Genomic DNA, 16982 nt, shown 5'->3' with positions numbered 1-16982 from the left:
ATCGAAATGCAAACACTTGAACTTAAAGATACATTTCAAAGTAATCAATCATTAAGTTTTGTTGAGTGTTCACTTTTTGTGCTAAATTACATTAGATACTGTGAGAGATGCAAGAGAAATGTAAAACAAGTGCCCTTTTCTAAAGTAGTTTACCTTACCACCTGGGAGAAGTGACAAAAGTAGCCAACAATTGCAGCTTGTTTACATAGAAAAACACATTAAAACTTGCAATCACAGAACAAAATATCCTAGGTCTTCCCCACAATCTGACAACACTTTATAATAAGATTTTTTGTTACGTTTCCTATAGGCATATTTTGATTCAACGTTTCTTGGCCATATCCCTGCAAACATGAAGATCCGTAAGAATGAGGGCCATATTTATGGGTTCAAAGGCTGTATTCGAGAGCTTCAAGTAAACAACAAAGAATTCATCACTGATGAAGCTCTGTGTGGAAAGAACATTGAGAACTGCCATGTCCCTGGGTGTGCTCATCATCCATGCCACAACAACGGCATCTGCACCAGGTTAGTATCAGCCTCTTGATCCCCAATCTATATTGCTGTTGTTGTTGTTGTTAGCTGCTGTCAAGACAATTCCAACTCATGGAGACCCCATGTGTGCAGAGTAGAACTGCTCCATAGGGTTTTCAAGGCTGTGACCTTTCGAAAGCAAATCACCAGGCCTGTCTTCCAATGCTCCCCTGGGTGGGTTTGAACCATAAACTTTTCAGCTACTAGTTGAGCACTTAACCATTTGCACCACATATGTTACATGACTCCAAATTCTTAAAACAATGAAAAGCAGCAGCATTGTCATATGGGTGATGGAAAAGAAAGGTCTGGAATCCCCAGGTCTTTTTACATATCACCTAGATGATACACATAATGTGGAGGATACTTGTTTGCTCACAGAAATTTATATATTATAGCAGTGAAAAGAGATCCCCATCTTCTGCAAATAACTTGGTTTAAGTGGACCTGGCTTTAGCTGTTTCAAATGAATACAAGTTTAAGTTTACCCAGGTGTTCCTGCTTTTTAGAAACATGAAGGAGAGATTGTCTGTTAACAATTATTTTGATATAGTTATTATTTATGTTTGTTTTTGCTTCACCTTCAAAAAGCAGATCTGATTAAGTCTTTAAGATTAAAAATGGGGAAAAAAAACCTATATCTATTTCTTCTTTTTATTAGCAATTTTATATACTTTTTTTCTCCTTGAAGATTCACATTCTTATAAGCTTAAGAAGATCTTAATTAAAATTACTTTCCGCTCCACTAAAATGTCTTAAGTGAAATGATCCCGAGGGAGTCTCGTCTGGACAGTGTAGGACATATTCCCAAATTTCTTCATTCCTCCGAGTAATCATTATTTTAAGGCTGCAAATAATGCCAGAATGGAAGCTGAAGCATATACAGATGTATTTGTAATAATTTAAGTATAAAAATTGACCAAATCTCACAGGAAATGTCTTAATTAATTCACCGCAGTGTCTCCAAGGTGCAAGCCATCAAGTAGTTAATGACCCCAGGAAAGTAAACATCTACCTACATAGTGTGGAAATGAGAAAAATTCTATCAAAAAAGCAGAACAGGAAATAGCAGTCAGAGATGAGCTCTAAAAGTAATCACTGGAATAGAGGTAAAAAAGAGAGAACTAAATGGCAAAGACAAGGAACAGAGGAATGGACAGGCGTGATAAAGTCAAGGTGATATATTCACCAGACAACCACAGACCGACAGTAATAAATTTGAAGACAAACCATGGTTTAGTGGAAAAGAACAAAACCACACTTAGAGTCTCTGAGAGCTGACTTCACCTTTGCTTTTGATTCACTGTGTCTAAGCCTGTACCTTGATTTATACATTTGTAAAATAACAACAGCAAGACTTATTTAATATAGGGCAAGTGTAACAGATAAAGGTCTAAAGACTTTTAAAACAGAGTGAATTTTTGGGTTAAGAGTGAAGATAACTTCCTTAGCCATGGTCATTCTAAAGAAGATACAATCAAGTCTTTACTCAGTATGTATTCTGTTTTATAATGGAACTTTTAGTAGCACTGCTTTTAAAAATAAAACAATGCAAAAGTTATCCAGCAAGACAACCCTTGGAATCCTGCAGAAGGACTTGCTTTTTTTTTCGGTCTAATTAAGTGGACTAGAAACAGGAAAAACCTTTTCTACTGACTTTTCTAATGTTGGAAATATTGTGTTATTCGGTCGAAATAAATATTCTCAATGACGCTTTTCCATTGATAAAATAGTAAGAGTGACAAGATATGTGTTTCTTCCTTTCTGTATGTGGTGGACAGACTCTGGTGGTCCCTATGATCACCCCCTGCTGGTATTCACACCCTTTCATGAACCCTTCCTTTTAATTGTGGACGGGACTTGTGACTTGCTTTTAACCAATAGGATGTACCAAGGTTAATGGAATGTCACTTCCATGATTAAGTTACATAGGATTATGAACTCCATCTTGCAAGAAGACTCTCTCTTGCTGCCTTTAATGAAGCACACAGCAATTTTGGGGAGGCCCATGTGAAAAGGCACTGAAGGTGGTCTCTAGACAATAATCAGCTAAGAGCTAAGGGGGACCTATGGCCTGCAGCCAGGAAAAACAGAAGTCCACAGTACTATAAATGCAAGGAACCAAATTCTACCATCAATGATGTGAGCTTGGAAGTAGATCCTTCCCCAGTCAAATCTTGAGATGGGACCCCAGCCCTGATCAACACCTTGACTGCAGTCTATGAGACTTATGCAGAGGACCAAGCTAAGCTGTGCCCAGGCTTCCGACCCATGGAAACTGTGAGATAATAAATGTGTGTTGTTTTAAGATATTGAGGCAATCTTGTTATACAGCAGTAGAAAATCAATATACTTTAATTTTCTGCAAAGATGTCTAACATTACCAACTTAGAGAAGTAGGTGAGGTTAGTTTTACTTAAGAACATTAACTTTGTGAGATATTGTAAGTCAAGTACTTGTTAAATAAAATAAACCACTTATTTGCATAAAATTAAAGAACCTCATATTGCTTCCTATCTTAGTCATTTGATTTTATTTGAAAAGAAAAAACGAAGAGGACCATCGCAATGGGAAAGATATAGGCAATCCTATGTTTGTTTATGCTTTGTGTTCATTCTCTTAGATTTATTTAAGCAAACATTGCCTGAAAGCCAACTAAGAGGCCAGGAATATGTGAAACAAAAATGTATATTCAAGACACTAGTCCTGCACACTAGGAGTTTTCACTCTAGTGTGGAAGCTTGATCAAGCTCTTCAGGCCTTAGGGCCAATTTTTCCACCACAGATTTTGTATCCGTCATCATTCTTTCAATAAAACAGAAGCCACTATAGTTAGTTTGGGTCAGCAAAAAAGAAGAAGACCCTCAATGAGATGGATTGACACAGTGACAGGAACAATGGGCTCAAACATAGCAATGATTGTGAGGATGATGCAGGACCGGGCAGTGTTTTGTTCTGTTGTACACAGGGTTGCTATGAGTCGGAACTGACTCAAAAGCACCTAACAACAGCATAGCTACCTTGAGTAGAGAAGAGATTTCACATAAGGAATTAGAGGTTTAAACAATCCTTGAAATAGCTAGGGAAATAAAGGTCAGGGATGGTACTTTCAAAAAATGCAGAATTCAAGAATTTCAGGGAGACAGTCAACAAAGTTCCCAGGTGCGCGTATCTCTGAAGCAGGTAATTCTCAGAAGCCACCGGAAGCCATTGCCAATTACCTTGGCTGCTTCTCTGCAGCTGCCAGCAGAGAATAACAGCTTCTCCTCCTGCCTTCCAATTGCACAAATAGCTCTCTTTGGAAGATGCTAACCCAGAACCATAAGGGAAAGAGGGTTCTAGGATATGTGACTCAGAGAACATGGAAGAGGCCAAGTGATGCCCAGTTGACAACAGACAGCTTTTGAAACTGGTGAAGTAGCTCTCTGTCACACACATTAATCTGGCTTTCCATACCCATTTCTCCACCTCTTCTCCAGAGAAATACATTCCAGCCTCAACTGAGTTGGGCTGTACTGTTTAAGGTATTCCAGGCCTGTATGTGCCTTTCCATTGATAGCCAAATGGAAACTTGCCAGCTGTGTGCTCAGAGAGTAAAACATTGTTTCACATCCTGTGAACATGATTTTTATCTCCATTGCCAAGCTAAACTCCTGTAAACTACCCCTCGCATTACTGCACCCAGGACATGCTGGTCCATGACAACTATAACTTCCATTGCAGCTACCTCCCTGTGTACTCCAACACTATAATACCCTGGAAGCTGGTCAGTTCCAGAACAACAATAAAAATAGACCTCTCAGAAGGATCATAAGAACAGACTCTAGGGGGTCAAAAATTTAATACAAGAAGGAACTGATAGCCATGGGGCCACAGGGAAGATCATCAGAGTAAGAATACTGTCTTTCACTCTTCTGTATTCTGTCTAAAACACCAAGACTCTGCTATAGACAGGGAATTCCAGCAGCCTGTGCAGGAGCCCAAAACGAAAACCAGAATATGTACAGAAGGAGGACATAGACTCCCAATGAAGTCATGAGGAACTTCATACTTATTCCGTAGAGGAGAACACAATCAAAGTATGTCATAAAAAACCACCACCACCACTACCACCTCCACCAATAAACACATACCCACACTAGGAATGCACTGAGTGGTGTAGTTTTCCAATAAGCAAACCTAGAGAAACTCTGTGCTACAGCACTCCATCTGATTTTGACAAAATGAATCTGAACTGGCTTAATGCATTTGACAACTCACTTCCCATCTATGCTGTTGGCCAAAGCCAAAGATTTCTTTCCTTTCTGTGCTACCACATCAGAAAATGGGTCTCTCCAATATCTGTTTCCGAACTCTTCCAACCCTTCCGAACTTTTGGATCTGTTCTTGCTCCTGATTTGATCTCACTCCTGAGCTTAACCAGGTAGAGTCCTAATCTCTCTCCTATTTTCCCAGAAGAGGTTAGAGTTATTGGATCCAAGACAATTTTCAAAATAGCAGAGTAATTTAAATAAGATCCAAGGATCTTATTTGGATCTGAAGGGAATGGACAAGATGACCTTCTTTCTAGGCCTAAGAGGCTTATTATTTTATTGTCAAAGTAATAGAGTCTCTAAATTCAGATTAAAGAAGTCACTCGAGCGAAAACAGGAAGAAAGCCCTGTCTCAAAACATAGAGAAACTGATATTTTCATACTATAACATGTGTGAATGATGTTTTTACTTGAAAAGACAAATAACAATTTCTCATTACATTTTAATAGCTCTAGTCCAGGGATTCTCATCCAAAGGTTAAGGAATGTCTCCTAAAGAAGTATACAAGAACCTTTAGAAAGGGAGAAATTTCTCCACCTACACACACACATCCACACACACTTGAATGGGAATGCACACCCACCTGCCCCCCAAATCTAAGAATAATAGTGGTATAACAAGGGATAATCCTGAAAGGTGTATGCGCTAAGGAAGAGCAGGGTGGTAAGTCAGCAGAGGTTCAGTATCACAGAGTTAGAATTTAGGCTTCACAATTAGGTTTCACAAAATAAAATACAGCTTCAATGGCTATTTATAAACAAAATTGTCACTAATTTTGGTAGCTTGGTTGATACGATTCAGTGTTATGAAGTTCTGTCACTTCATTGTCTATGAAGGTAATCTACTTATAAGAAGACAAATTTCATGTTGAAAAATATTAAGGGAGGTAACACTTCAGCAGCTTTACTGAGCAAATGTCATTCTGCTTTGAGTACCATCACATGTTTCTGGACAGTATCCAATCTTTTTTCATTTCGTTATAAATCTGTGCTAGAATTTTCAAACCCCTGTGGTTGCTCATTTCAAAGAAATCTAAATTGCATGTAGTGAAATTCAGTTTAGAAAAGTGATACAGAAGGGTTATTCTGACTATCCAAATCTCTTTGGACTTTGAACAAGCTATTTCCAAAAGGGCATGGGAAGGTTAGAAAATTAAACAGATAATATTTAAATTACTTTCTGCTTTCTATGCCAGATGTTTTAAAATAGGTTAAACAATAATTTAAAAGGAGCATCAGGTTTGGGAATACACCCCAAACAACCACGGCACTAAAAACTAATGTCACTGACATAATAGTAAATAATTATTGAGACACTAATTTTAGACTTAGTCTTAATTTCTCCACGAGCTAAGTATATAGGAATATATTGTACCCTACATTCAAAGTCAGTATTTGTCATATGTGAATGAATGCGTTTTCTTTGTCTCGGAGCTTTTATTCATCATTAACCAGTACTATCCTCTATGTGCTAAGGCAGAGTCCAGCAAACTTTTTCTGTAAAGGGCCAGACAGAGTTTGTATCACAACTAATCAACTCTACCACTGTCATGCAAAAGCAGCCATTGAAAATATGTAAACAAATGGAATTGGCTGTCTTCCAATAAAATTTTATTTACAAAAATAGGTGGCTGGCACGTTTTGGCCCAATGACTGTAGTTTGCAGACTACTGCACTAGGGCAACAGATGGATTCATTAGTGTTATTCAGTTAATTGGCTAAGAAAATCCAATTCAAATTAGTAGTTTTTCATATTAGGCAATTTCTTTAAAAAAGCATATATTTCCTAACATCAGAGAACTATCATCATATTCAGTGCCCCATCTGAATAGAAGTGAAAGTTGGTTTCTTTTCTTTCAATTTTTCCCCTATTATCTCATCTCATGGACACCTTTTTTAGACTTTCTAGTAGAAAGAAGCAAATTTTTTATGATTTCTGAGGTATTTAGTTTCCAAATCATTTAGCACTCCAAAATGAGGTAGAGGCCATAAATTGAATTTGAAATTACAATAATAACAACTGTTACAGGGTGCAAAGAATTAGAGTATTGCTCCTTAGTTTTTCCATCTGTTCTGTAATGAGTTGCAAGCCCCCACAAAATGTTTGCTGGCCTTCACTGTCATTTTACAGTGTCATGTAGCTAGGCATCACCTGCTGAGATCTTCCAGTTATTACTCTGTATCCAGGCCAGATTACCCCTAATCTAGCTCAGCAGTCTACCCTATTCTTCTAAATATCAAGAGAGAAAAGAGCCGATTTCAGATCAATTTCTCACCACACATTTAGACTACACTTTCAGTCTGTAGTCAACATCCTTAAAATTGCTCACAGAATTTAAGTGTCTCTTTTACTAGAGGACTAATTTACATTTGTTAGATTATTCTTGGCTGCGAAAGTTTTCAACTGAACTCCAGACATCTCAGTTGTAAAACCCATTGCCATCTAGTCGATTCTGACTCATAGTGACCCTATAGGACAGAGTAGAATTGCCCCATAGGGTTTCCAAGGAGTGGCTGGAGGATTCAAACTGCTGACCTTTTGGTTACCAGCCAAACTCTTAACCACTTTGCCACCAGGGCTCCATCTAAATTGCAAGCAGCCCTTATTGCTACAGAAGAGAGAAAGCAAAAATATCCAACCAGGTTTTAGATAAAAACTTAGAAGCATATCTAATTTCATAGGTTTCTCCACCTCTCTCATTGAGTTAGTTGATTGACCATGCAGGACATTTATCTACGTAATCCATTTATTAGAAACATTTTTAACTTTATGGGGTGTAATTATAAAAAAGGTGTTGTTTTTTCTTACATCATTGATGTCAAGCACGCTCTGTATAATCTCTCTTTACTTCTTAGTGGCATTTTGTTACCACAATAACGCGGATTGGTGCCGCCTGCCGCAATAGCCAATTCTGAGACAGGGGTGAGGTGAGCAGCAAGAGTTTTATTATATATGGATATATAGGAGACAGAGGGGAATAGGTTCCTCCAAAAACCCTGTCTGCCCTACTGGAGATCGGCTGAAGGCTTTTATAGGGACTGGATTATGGGTCTTAGAAGTTTGTGTTAGTTCCCCTTGAGGTGGTCATGTCTTAGATGAGTTAATCTTTCACCGATATTCTTGGGGGTTATCTGGCGACATTCTTGGGGGTTATCTGGTGACATCCTGGTTTTTCTTGTCACAAGATGGGTGCTTTTTTCGGTTTTCATCCTTAGATCGTTATCACTTGTTTTCCACCCTCCAAGGAGGAACATTGATTAATCTTGAAACTTCTGTAGAGCCTGGAACCAGAGGGAGAAACAAGATCATGAGACAATGTGGTGGTTAGCAAAGGGGAGTCAATAACAGTGAGCCGGACCTATGCTGCCCCTTCCAATTTCATGCAGGTCCTGGAACTTTCTATTCATTTTTACATATTTGGTTCAACCTACTACAGTTTATAAAGATCCCTGGTGGGGCAATGGTTAAGCACTTAGCTGCTAACCAAAAAGTGGACAGTTCAAACCCACCTAGTGGCTCTGAGGGAGAAAAGACCTGGCAATCTGCTCCTGAAAGATTACAGCCTAGGAAACCCTATGGGGCAGTTTTCTCTGCCCTATAGGGTTGCGATGACTCCAGTTTATGGCCATCTCATATCCAGTTTGGCGGTTACCAGCCCGCTGCTGGATTGACCAGACCTTAGGTTCAAGAATTTACAGTGGAGAAGGAATGTGGTACCTTCTTCCTGATTCCTGTCTATGTCTCGTCTGCTTCATTTCTCCAGGTATGGGGTTAGCTTTGGGCAGGAGGAATTGGAATAGAAAAGAGGCAAAGGTTTTCATATTAACTGCTGCCATTATACTCCTTTATTGATGGGTTTTGCTCTCTGTGTAACAGAAGCTCAGTGCTGGCTCTCTTGACAAAAACATGTGTGAGTCTTTGCCAAGCCTTGCAGGAGGAGCTGCCCCATGACCCAGATGCCCAAGAGGGATATGTTCTCTGGTTTGGCCTCTCCTAAACTTAAACCCTATGACTCCCTACCTGCTGGGGTCTGTTGGTTTATCCTGAAGCTTAAAATTTAAGATCCTACTCTTGCACCTGCCTTTCTGAGAGCTGGGAGTGTTAGGAACTGCAGTGTTTGATAATAGTTCTGTGTGGGAGTAGAAACCAGGTTTCAGTGGGAGGATGCAATCAGGAAGCATTTCCAAGTAAGCATTTCCTGTAAAGGGCCTAATGAGATTTCAGAGAAAGGAATCTGAATCTCCAAGTTTCCTTGTAAGGTTTTGTGATTTCTTTCCTCATTCTAAATAAATAGTCACTTTTAAACATAATTTTGTGTATGTACTTTAGAATTTTTTTTTTAATAAATGGCCCCACAATCATACAAGCTTTGTTGTTATTGGTGGTGATGGTTACCATCAAGTCAATTCCGACTCATGGTGACCCCATGTGTGCAGAGTAGAACTGCTCCATAGGGTTTTCAGAAGATTTGCAGGCCTGTCTTCTGAGGCACCTCTGGGTAGATTTCAACCACCAACCGTTCAGCTAGTAGTAAAGCGCTTAACCACTTGCTCCACCTAGGCCTCACACAATCTGTACTTGATCTTGCAAGTCTCTTAGGCAGGGTTCTAAGCAAGCCCAGTGTCAAAGTTTAATTTTCAAAAAGTTATAAATATGACTCTCGTACAAGTATATAATGAACCTATGGCAAATATTTGTTTAACTATTAATGAAAGTTAGAAGCAAGAAGAAAAAGCAGCTAGTTCAAAGATAATTCAAAGATTCGGCATATATTGTTATCAGGTGCCATCGAGTTGGTTCTGACTCATAGCCACCCTATGTACAACAGAACGAAGCACTGCCTGGTCCTGCGTTATCCTCACAATCGTTGTTATGTTTGAGCCAGTTGTTGCAGCCACTGTGTCAATCCATCTGTTTTTCACTGACCTTCTAATTTACCAAGCATGACGTCCTTCTCCAGGGACTGATCCCTCCTGATAATATGCCCAAAATATGTGACATAGTCTCGCCATCTTTGCTTCTAAGTAGCCCTCTGGTTGTACTTCTTCCAACACAGATTTGTTTGTTCTTTTAACAGTCCGTGGTATATTCAATGTTCTCCATCAACACCACAATTCAAAGGGGTCAATTCTTCTCTGGTACTTCTTATTCATTGTCCAGCTTTTGCACGCATATGAGGCCATTGAACACACCATGAATTGAGTCCGGCGCAGTTTAGTCTTCAAGATGACATCTTTGCTTTTTAACACTTTAAAAAGGTCTTTTGCAGCAGATTTGCCCAGTGCAATGTATCCTTTGATTTCTTGACTGCTGCTTCCATGGACATTGATTGTAGATCCAAGTAAAATGAAATCCTCAACAACCTCAATCTTTTCTCCGTTTATCATGATGTTGCTTATTGGTCCATTTGTGAGGAATTTTGTTTTCTTTATGCTGAGGTGTAATCCATACTGAAGACTGTGGTCTTTGATCTTCATCAGTAAGTGCTTCAAGTCCTCTTCACTTTCAGCAAGGAAGGTTGTGTCATCTGCATATCACAGGTTGTTAAGGCGTCTTCCTCCAATCCTGATGCCCCTTTTTTCTTTATATAGTCCAGCGTCTCAGATTATTTGCTCAGCATACAGATAGATAGGTATGGTGAAAGGATACAACCCTGATGCACACCTTTCCTAACTTTAAACGATGAGTATCCCCTTGTTCCATTTGAACAACTGCCTATTGATCTATGTACAGGTTCCTCATGACCACAATTAAGTATTCCGGAATTCCCATTCTTCACAATGTTATCCATAATATGTTAGGATCCACACAGTTGAATGCCTTTGCATAGGCAATAAAACACAGGTAAATATCTTTCTGGTATTCTCTGCTTTCAGCCAGGATCCATCTGACATCAGCAATGGTATCCCTGGTTCAGCATATATAGGCACTGAAAAAATATTAGAAAAAGATTGTTAGGTTAGAGACAAAATTAGTTAATGCCTTACAGGGCAATAATGTGTAATATTTGTAGTTATCTTTCCTATTAGGTCAGAACTCATTTGTATCTCTGTAAGACAAAAATATATAAATAAGTATATAACTTCACAAGAATCTGGGCCCTAATCAAAGGTAAATAGTAAGCCAAATAAAGGTACATTCCTCTAGGGAATTATGTAATCCTTAAGTAGGTCTGTTGGACAATGCTCTAGTATGATACCGAAAGAACATGCAGTGATCTTTTTGTTATATTTCCAAGTTTTAAATAACTTTTCTGAAAACCAGCCACCTTCTGCATCATCTGGAGATAGGAGTCCTAGCTGCTCCAGTACTACTCTGGAGGTAATCATAGAAAAAGGGTACTTAAAAGTTGTCCCACTTTAAGTTTGTTTTTTGTTTTTTTATTATATGAAAAGCAAATACGTCAATTCCGTTAGTAAAGAAAAACAGGAAAAACACAAGCATATTTTAGATCCTATGACTTAAGTAAAACATAACGCATTACAACAAAATATTTTGGTTACATTTTTTTTTTAATTTTCTACAATATCTATGTTTCAAAATTGTTTTATTCCAAGTCTGTTTGTGTCATGGATTGAATTATGTCTCCCCAAAACTGTGTGTATCAGTTTGGCTGGGCTATAATTCCCATTATTAATTGTCCTCCATTTTGTGATTGTAATTTTATGTTAAAGAGGATTAGGGTGGTATTGTAACACTCTTACTAAGGTCACGTCCATGATCCAATGTAAAGGGAGTTTCCCTAGGGTGTGGTCTGCACCACCTTTTATCTTACAAGAGATAAAAGGAAAAGGAAGCAAGCAGAGAGTTACGGACCTCATACCACTAAGAAAGCAGTGCCAGGAGCAGAGTGCGTCCTTTGGACCCGAGGTCCCTGTGCAGAAAAGTTCCTAGTCTGAGGGAAGATTGATGAAAAGGCCAACAGACAGAGAAAGCCTTCCCCCGGAGCTGACCCCCTGAATTTGGACTTCTGGCCTACTAGACTGTGAGAGAATAAATTTCTCTTTGTTAAAGCCATCCACTTGTGGTATTTCTGTTATAGCAGCACTAGATGACTAAGACAGTTTGATTAAAATGGAAGACATGTGTCTTTAAGACTATCCAGTCGTCCCTTCTTTCATGCCACTATCATTTGTAGAGCACTTCCTTTGTGTTAAGCAGTGGGATGAGCATGGGATTTACAAAGATGAATGAGACACAGAACCTTTTTCTGCGTACTCTTTTGCTTATGATAATCTCAGCTTTGCAAAACATTAAAGAATACAGAACAAAACTTTTTTTTTCATTTATACATATGAAGTGCAGTTTTAGGTGAAAACATCCTAGGCTTCACAATCCCTGTTGTTTGTCTTTTTGATCTCATTTCTTTCCCCCATTCTACAAGTAGAAGGTATTGGGAAAATGGATTGATGTGGGGTCATTTATTCTTGCTTAGAGAGTGTGACTGAAGCTACAGTGTTTTTAGTTCACTTATAAAAGCGGACCGCATATTTGTGAAGCATAACTCTTGCCAATGTAAGTGTCACAGGGCTCTTGGTAAAGTACAAATGCATTTTAAGTTGATTCTCTAACCACTTTTATTACTACCATCCTTGAGTGCAGCAACAAGGGTTGGGCATTTGTTTTTACAGGGCAGAAAGCATTTAGATCCTCTGCAAATAAAAGTTTCATTAAAGTGATGATTGCAAGTACAATTATATTTAAATGAGGACAAATAAGATTAAATTTGGAAGAAACTGTGTCATTTACACCGTATTTGAAAAGTCTGCAAGAGTTAAAAATTTCAAGGTTTGACTAATCGAAAAGACAACTATCAAATTCCACACATATTTTTACACCATATTTATGCAGCAAGGTCAAACAAGTAGGGGGAAAAAAAATCTCATCTTCAATTTTCTCTACCCTTAGGTAGTAATACAGGGAGAACTCATTTACCCTGATTGATCTTCCTGGGCATAAGAGACCTCTCTGGCTTAAATCCCATCTGAAAACTACCTTTCCTCTCCTTTTCTTATAGAATGCTAACAGTTATGAAGGTTTTTTTTCCTCTATTTTAAAGAATAACCAAGCAAAATATGACCTGCTAATGTGTTTTTCTTGACTGTTTTGTTTCCCTTCAAAAACTAATAATGGATTTTGTTTTGGTTTTGGTTTGTGTTTTTTTGTTTTGTTTTGTTTTGTTGTTTTAAGCGGGGAATGATGTGTTAAAGCTTGTTTATTTTGTAAGTAGAAGCATTTATTCTTGTTCTAAATCTACATGGTTTACCACTTACAGATTGCATATGTGCACCCAAAAAAAAAATGATGTTGGTAAATTGTGTTAATCACTATGATATTCACATATAATTAGACATGCCACTGCTAAAATTGTGTGAAAAGCTTGACAAAACAAATGAAAACAGAGCAAAGCTAAAGCTGGAATAAACTGTGAGATATTCAGAATACCTAATTGTGGCCTACGTTTACAAAATGCTTAAAACAAGGAGTTTAAGTAATTAATTTGGTTAGGACACAAACTGATTGTTTGGGTTCAGCAGTAGACAAAGTTCCCAAACCTTACATTTTGTTCCTGGCCCATTTGCTGGCATATTATGTACCTTAGGAAAATTGTCAACCTTTTATTCCAGGAAAATGAAGTAAAAATTGTTCCTACCTGCCTACCTAAATCTTGAGTGATTTGGAGTGAAAAGTTAAAACCTGGTAAAAATTTGAGAGTATATAGACTACATGGAAAAACATTGGAAAATAAATTTATGTATTGTCTACTGACATTAAAATTCAGTAGTGGCTTCAGGCAAGTCATGTCCAGATGTTAACATGCTGCTGATTGCCATTGACCTAGCAATTACAGAGTGTTGTCATTGCCTTGAAAAATGATATACGGCACTGTTCTGATGTGATTTTATCTTAAAACGATGTTAATACTTAAAGTGTATTTAGAGCGTAGATTTAGATTTCTGTCTAACAAACGAGAAAATCGGGTATAAGTGGATTGAGATTTATTCCAGTCAACACTGATAATAAAGACAAGGATAGATTGCAGATTTCTGGACTTGAAATCAATGTTCTCTGTCCTAAACTCTATAATACAAATCAACTATTTGCTCCATCCACACAAAAAAACAAGCAAACAACAGTTTAAAAAAAAAAAAAGTCAGGTGTCCAAATTAAGAGTTTTAATAACTATTTTCAGCAGTTCTCAGACTTGGGAATTACATTTAAGGAATAAGCTATATATAAAAATTATAGCCTTGTCATGGTGAACCAGTTCAACAGGAAAGAGCTCTGCATTTTGCCCTTACTCTTAAGTATGCCACTAACCATCTCTGGACCTCGCTTTCAGGAGCTTTGGAAAAAATTAAACTAGACTGGAATTTACAAAACCATTTTCCAACATATACTCATGAGCATTCCTCAGAGAAAAAGGGTGCGTGTGTGTGTGTGTGTGTGTGCGCGCGCGCGCGCGCGCACGTAGGGTTGGGGGGGCCTTCTAAAACAAATTCATAAAATGTCACATAACCTATTCCCCCTGTTGAAGTTTCTTAATGGATTTTAACATGTTAAAGAAGTCTGGAAGAAAATAACCTATTACCTTTCTTAATTAACAGAAACTTCTAAACTTATTTCATCCCCAAGAAAATATTTTTTCCAAGAATAGCTATTCACATAGCACACAACGCTCTTTTTCTCAGAAACGGTGTAAAGAAATTCTGCACTAGATGACACAAACAAGGTCCAATCAGTGGAATATTTTTCTGTTTTAAAAGATTTCCAAAGCAGGAGACTGAACAACTACAATTGTGAAAATATTTTGAGTTTAGTATGCTTCAATTCCAAGAATTCGTTCTTCATACCTGCCTTAACTGCCCTAGGCTTCAGGATAGGCAGATTTTGTCTGCTTGTTTTTTCCTCCTAGATTAGTAAAACTTGTGGCAAATACAGTTTAAATACAATAGAACTGACAGAAAACCATGCCTAAGCGTTGGAATTCAGTGGCAAGGTAGGAAATTATCTGGATGTTAGAGCTATGTGGTAGGGTTATACCTGAAAATTCATCTGGCTAAGTAGAGAATTTCAGAATACCAGAAAGATGTTTAGCTATGTTTTATTGACTATGCAAAGAAATTTGACTATGTGGATCATAACAAATTATGGATAACATTGTGAAAAATGGAAATTCCAGAACACTTGATTATGTTCATGTGGAACCTGTGCATAGACCAGAAGGCAGTCAGTTTTTCAAACAGAACAAGGGGATACTGAATGGTTTAAAATCAGAAAAACTGTACGTCAGGGTCATATTCTCTCACTATAATTTTCAATCTGTATGCTGAGCAAATACTCCAAGAAGCCGGACTGTATGAAAAAAAATGTGGCATCAGGATTGGGGGAAGACTCATTAACAACCTGCAATATGCAGATGACACAACCTTGTTTGCTGAAAGCAAAGAGGACTTGAAGCACTTAGTGATGAAGATCAAAGAGTACAGCCTTTGGTATGTTTTACACCTCAACATAAGAAAAACAAAAATTCTCACAACTGGAACAATAAACAAGAACATGATAAACAGAAAAATATTGAAGTTATCAAGGATTTCATTTTACTTGGATCCACAATCAACACCCATGAAAACAGCCATCCAGAAATCAGACAAAGTATTGCATTGGGCAAATCTGCTGCGAAAGACCTCTTTAAAGTCTTACAAAGCAATGATGGCCACTTTGAGGAGTAAGGTGCACCTGACTCAAGCCATGATATTTTCAATCGCCTCATATGCATGTGAAAGCTAGACAATGAATAAGGAAGACCGAGGAAGAATTGATGCCTTTAAATTACGTTGTTGGCAAAAAATACCGAATATACCACAGACTGCCAGAAGAATGAACAAGTCTGTCTTGGAAGAAGTATAGCCAGAATGTTTCTTAGAAGCAAGGTTGGTGAGACTTCATCTCACATACTTCAGACATGTTATCAGGGGGATCAGTCCTTGGAGAAGGATATCATACTTGGCAAAGGGTCAGAGAAAAAGAGGAAGACCCTCAATGAGATGGATTGACACAGTGGCTGAAACAGTGGGCTCAAACATAGCAATGATTGTGAGGATGGCGCAGCACCAGACAATGTTTCGTTCTGTTGTAAATAATGTAGCTATGAGTTAGAACTGGCTCAACGGCACCTAACAACAATACCAATTTCTTTCCACTTTGTTCTCTCACAGATGCCCTAGGGCTATTTATTCCTTTCCCAGATCTACCCAACCACACTAAAACAAAAATTAAAGTACCACAAATGTCCTAGACCTAAATGTAAGCCACAGATATTTATATGCATGATTACAGAATGACTACAAGAACCAGAGAAGTCTGAACTGAGGAAGGGGTGGGGAGAGGAAAAGAGTGGAAAGAATAGGGATTCCTTGAAGTAGAAAGAAGGACCTTTGTCTCAGGACCAAGACAGAGTGAAGCGGGACTCGGTGCCTTGCTAGCCTTGAATGTGGACTACCCACATTCACACCCAGGAGTCCTGGATCCTTGAAGGTTTCCCTGAACAGAGGGTGGACCACTTTGGCATCTTGTACAGGGATGCAAATATGAATGGACACTTGATCCCCAAAAGAGATGGAATAGCACAGAATCACTGAAGCTTTCCCCCATGAGCCAGAGCAATCTTAGCTACCTGGGTTCAAGTCTCATATCTGCACCTCTGTATAATGAGGGCATATGTCCTCGCTGAGTTTCTTTTTTTATTTAACTGAAGACTGGCAAGACCTTTCTAATTCTAAATATCTAAGCATCTAAGGGCCCTTCTAATGCTATTTTTTATAGTCTAAAAGAATATCATCTAGGCAATAGATAAGTGGTATCTTAGGTGAAGGGTGAGACAGTACACAATACAGGAGAAACTAGCACAACCTATACAAGGAAAGGTCATGGAAGCCCCATAGACACATCCAAACTCCCTGAGGGACTGAATTGCTGGGCAAAGGGCTGTGGGGACCATGGTCTCGGGGAACATCTAGCTCAATTGGCATGACACAGCTTATAAAGACAATGCTCTACATTCTACCTTGGTGAGTAGTGTCTGGGGTCTTAAAAGCCTGTGAGCAGCCATCTAAGATACTCCACTGGTCTCA

General features: G+C 38.4%; 1 protein-coding gene across 1 annotated transcript in view; it reads left to right on the top strand.

Moving 5' to 3' along the window:
- EYS (eyes shut homolog) overlaps positions 1 to 16982 on the top strand; it is a 1981143-nt gene that overhangs the window by 1709950 nt on the left and 254211 nt on the right. Inside the window, 1 exon segment of the mRNA XM_012556965.2 lies at positions 311 to 528. Coding sequence (XP_012412419.2) covers positions 311 to 528 — 218 coding nt within the window.

Source organism: Trichechus manatus, unplaced genomic scaffold, assembly GCF_000243295.1.
Source record: "Trichechus manatus latirostris isolate Lorelei unplaced genomic scaffold, TriManLat1.0 scaffold00083, whole genome shotgun sequence".
Lineage (NCBI taxonomy): Eukaryota > Metazoa > Chordata > Mammalia > Sirenia > Trichechidae > Trichechus > Trichechus manatus.
Note: the sequence above shows the minus strand (reverse complement) of the source record. Positions and strands in the feature narration are given on the sequence as shown.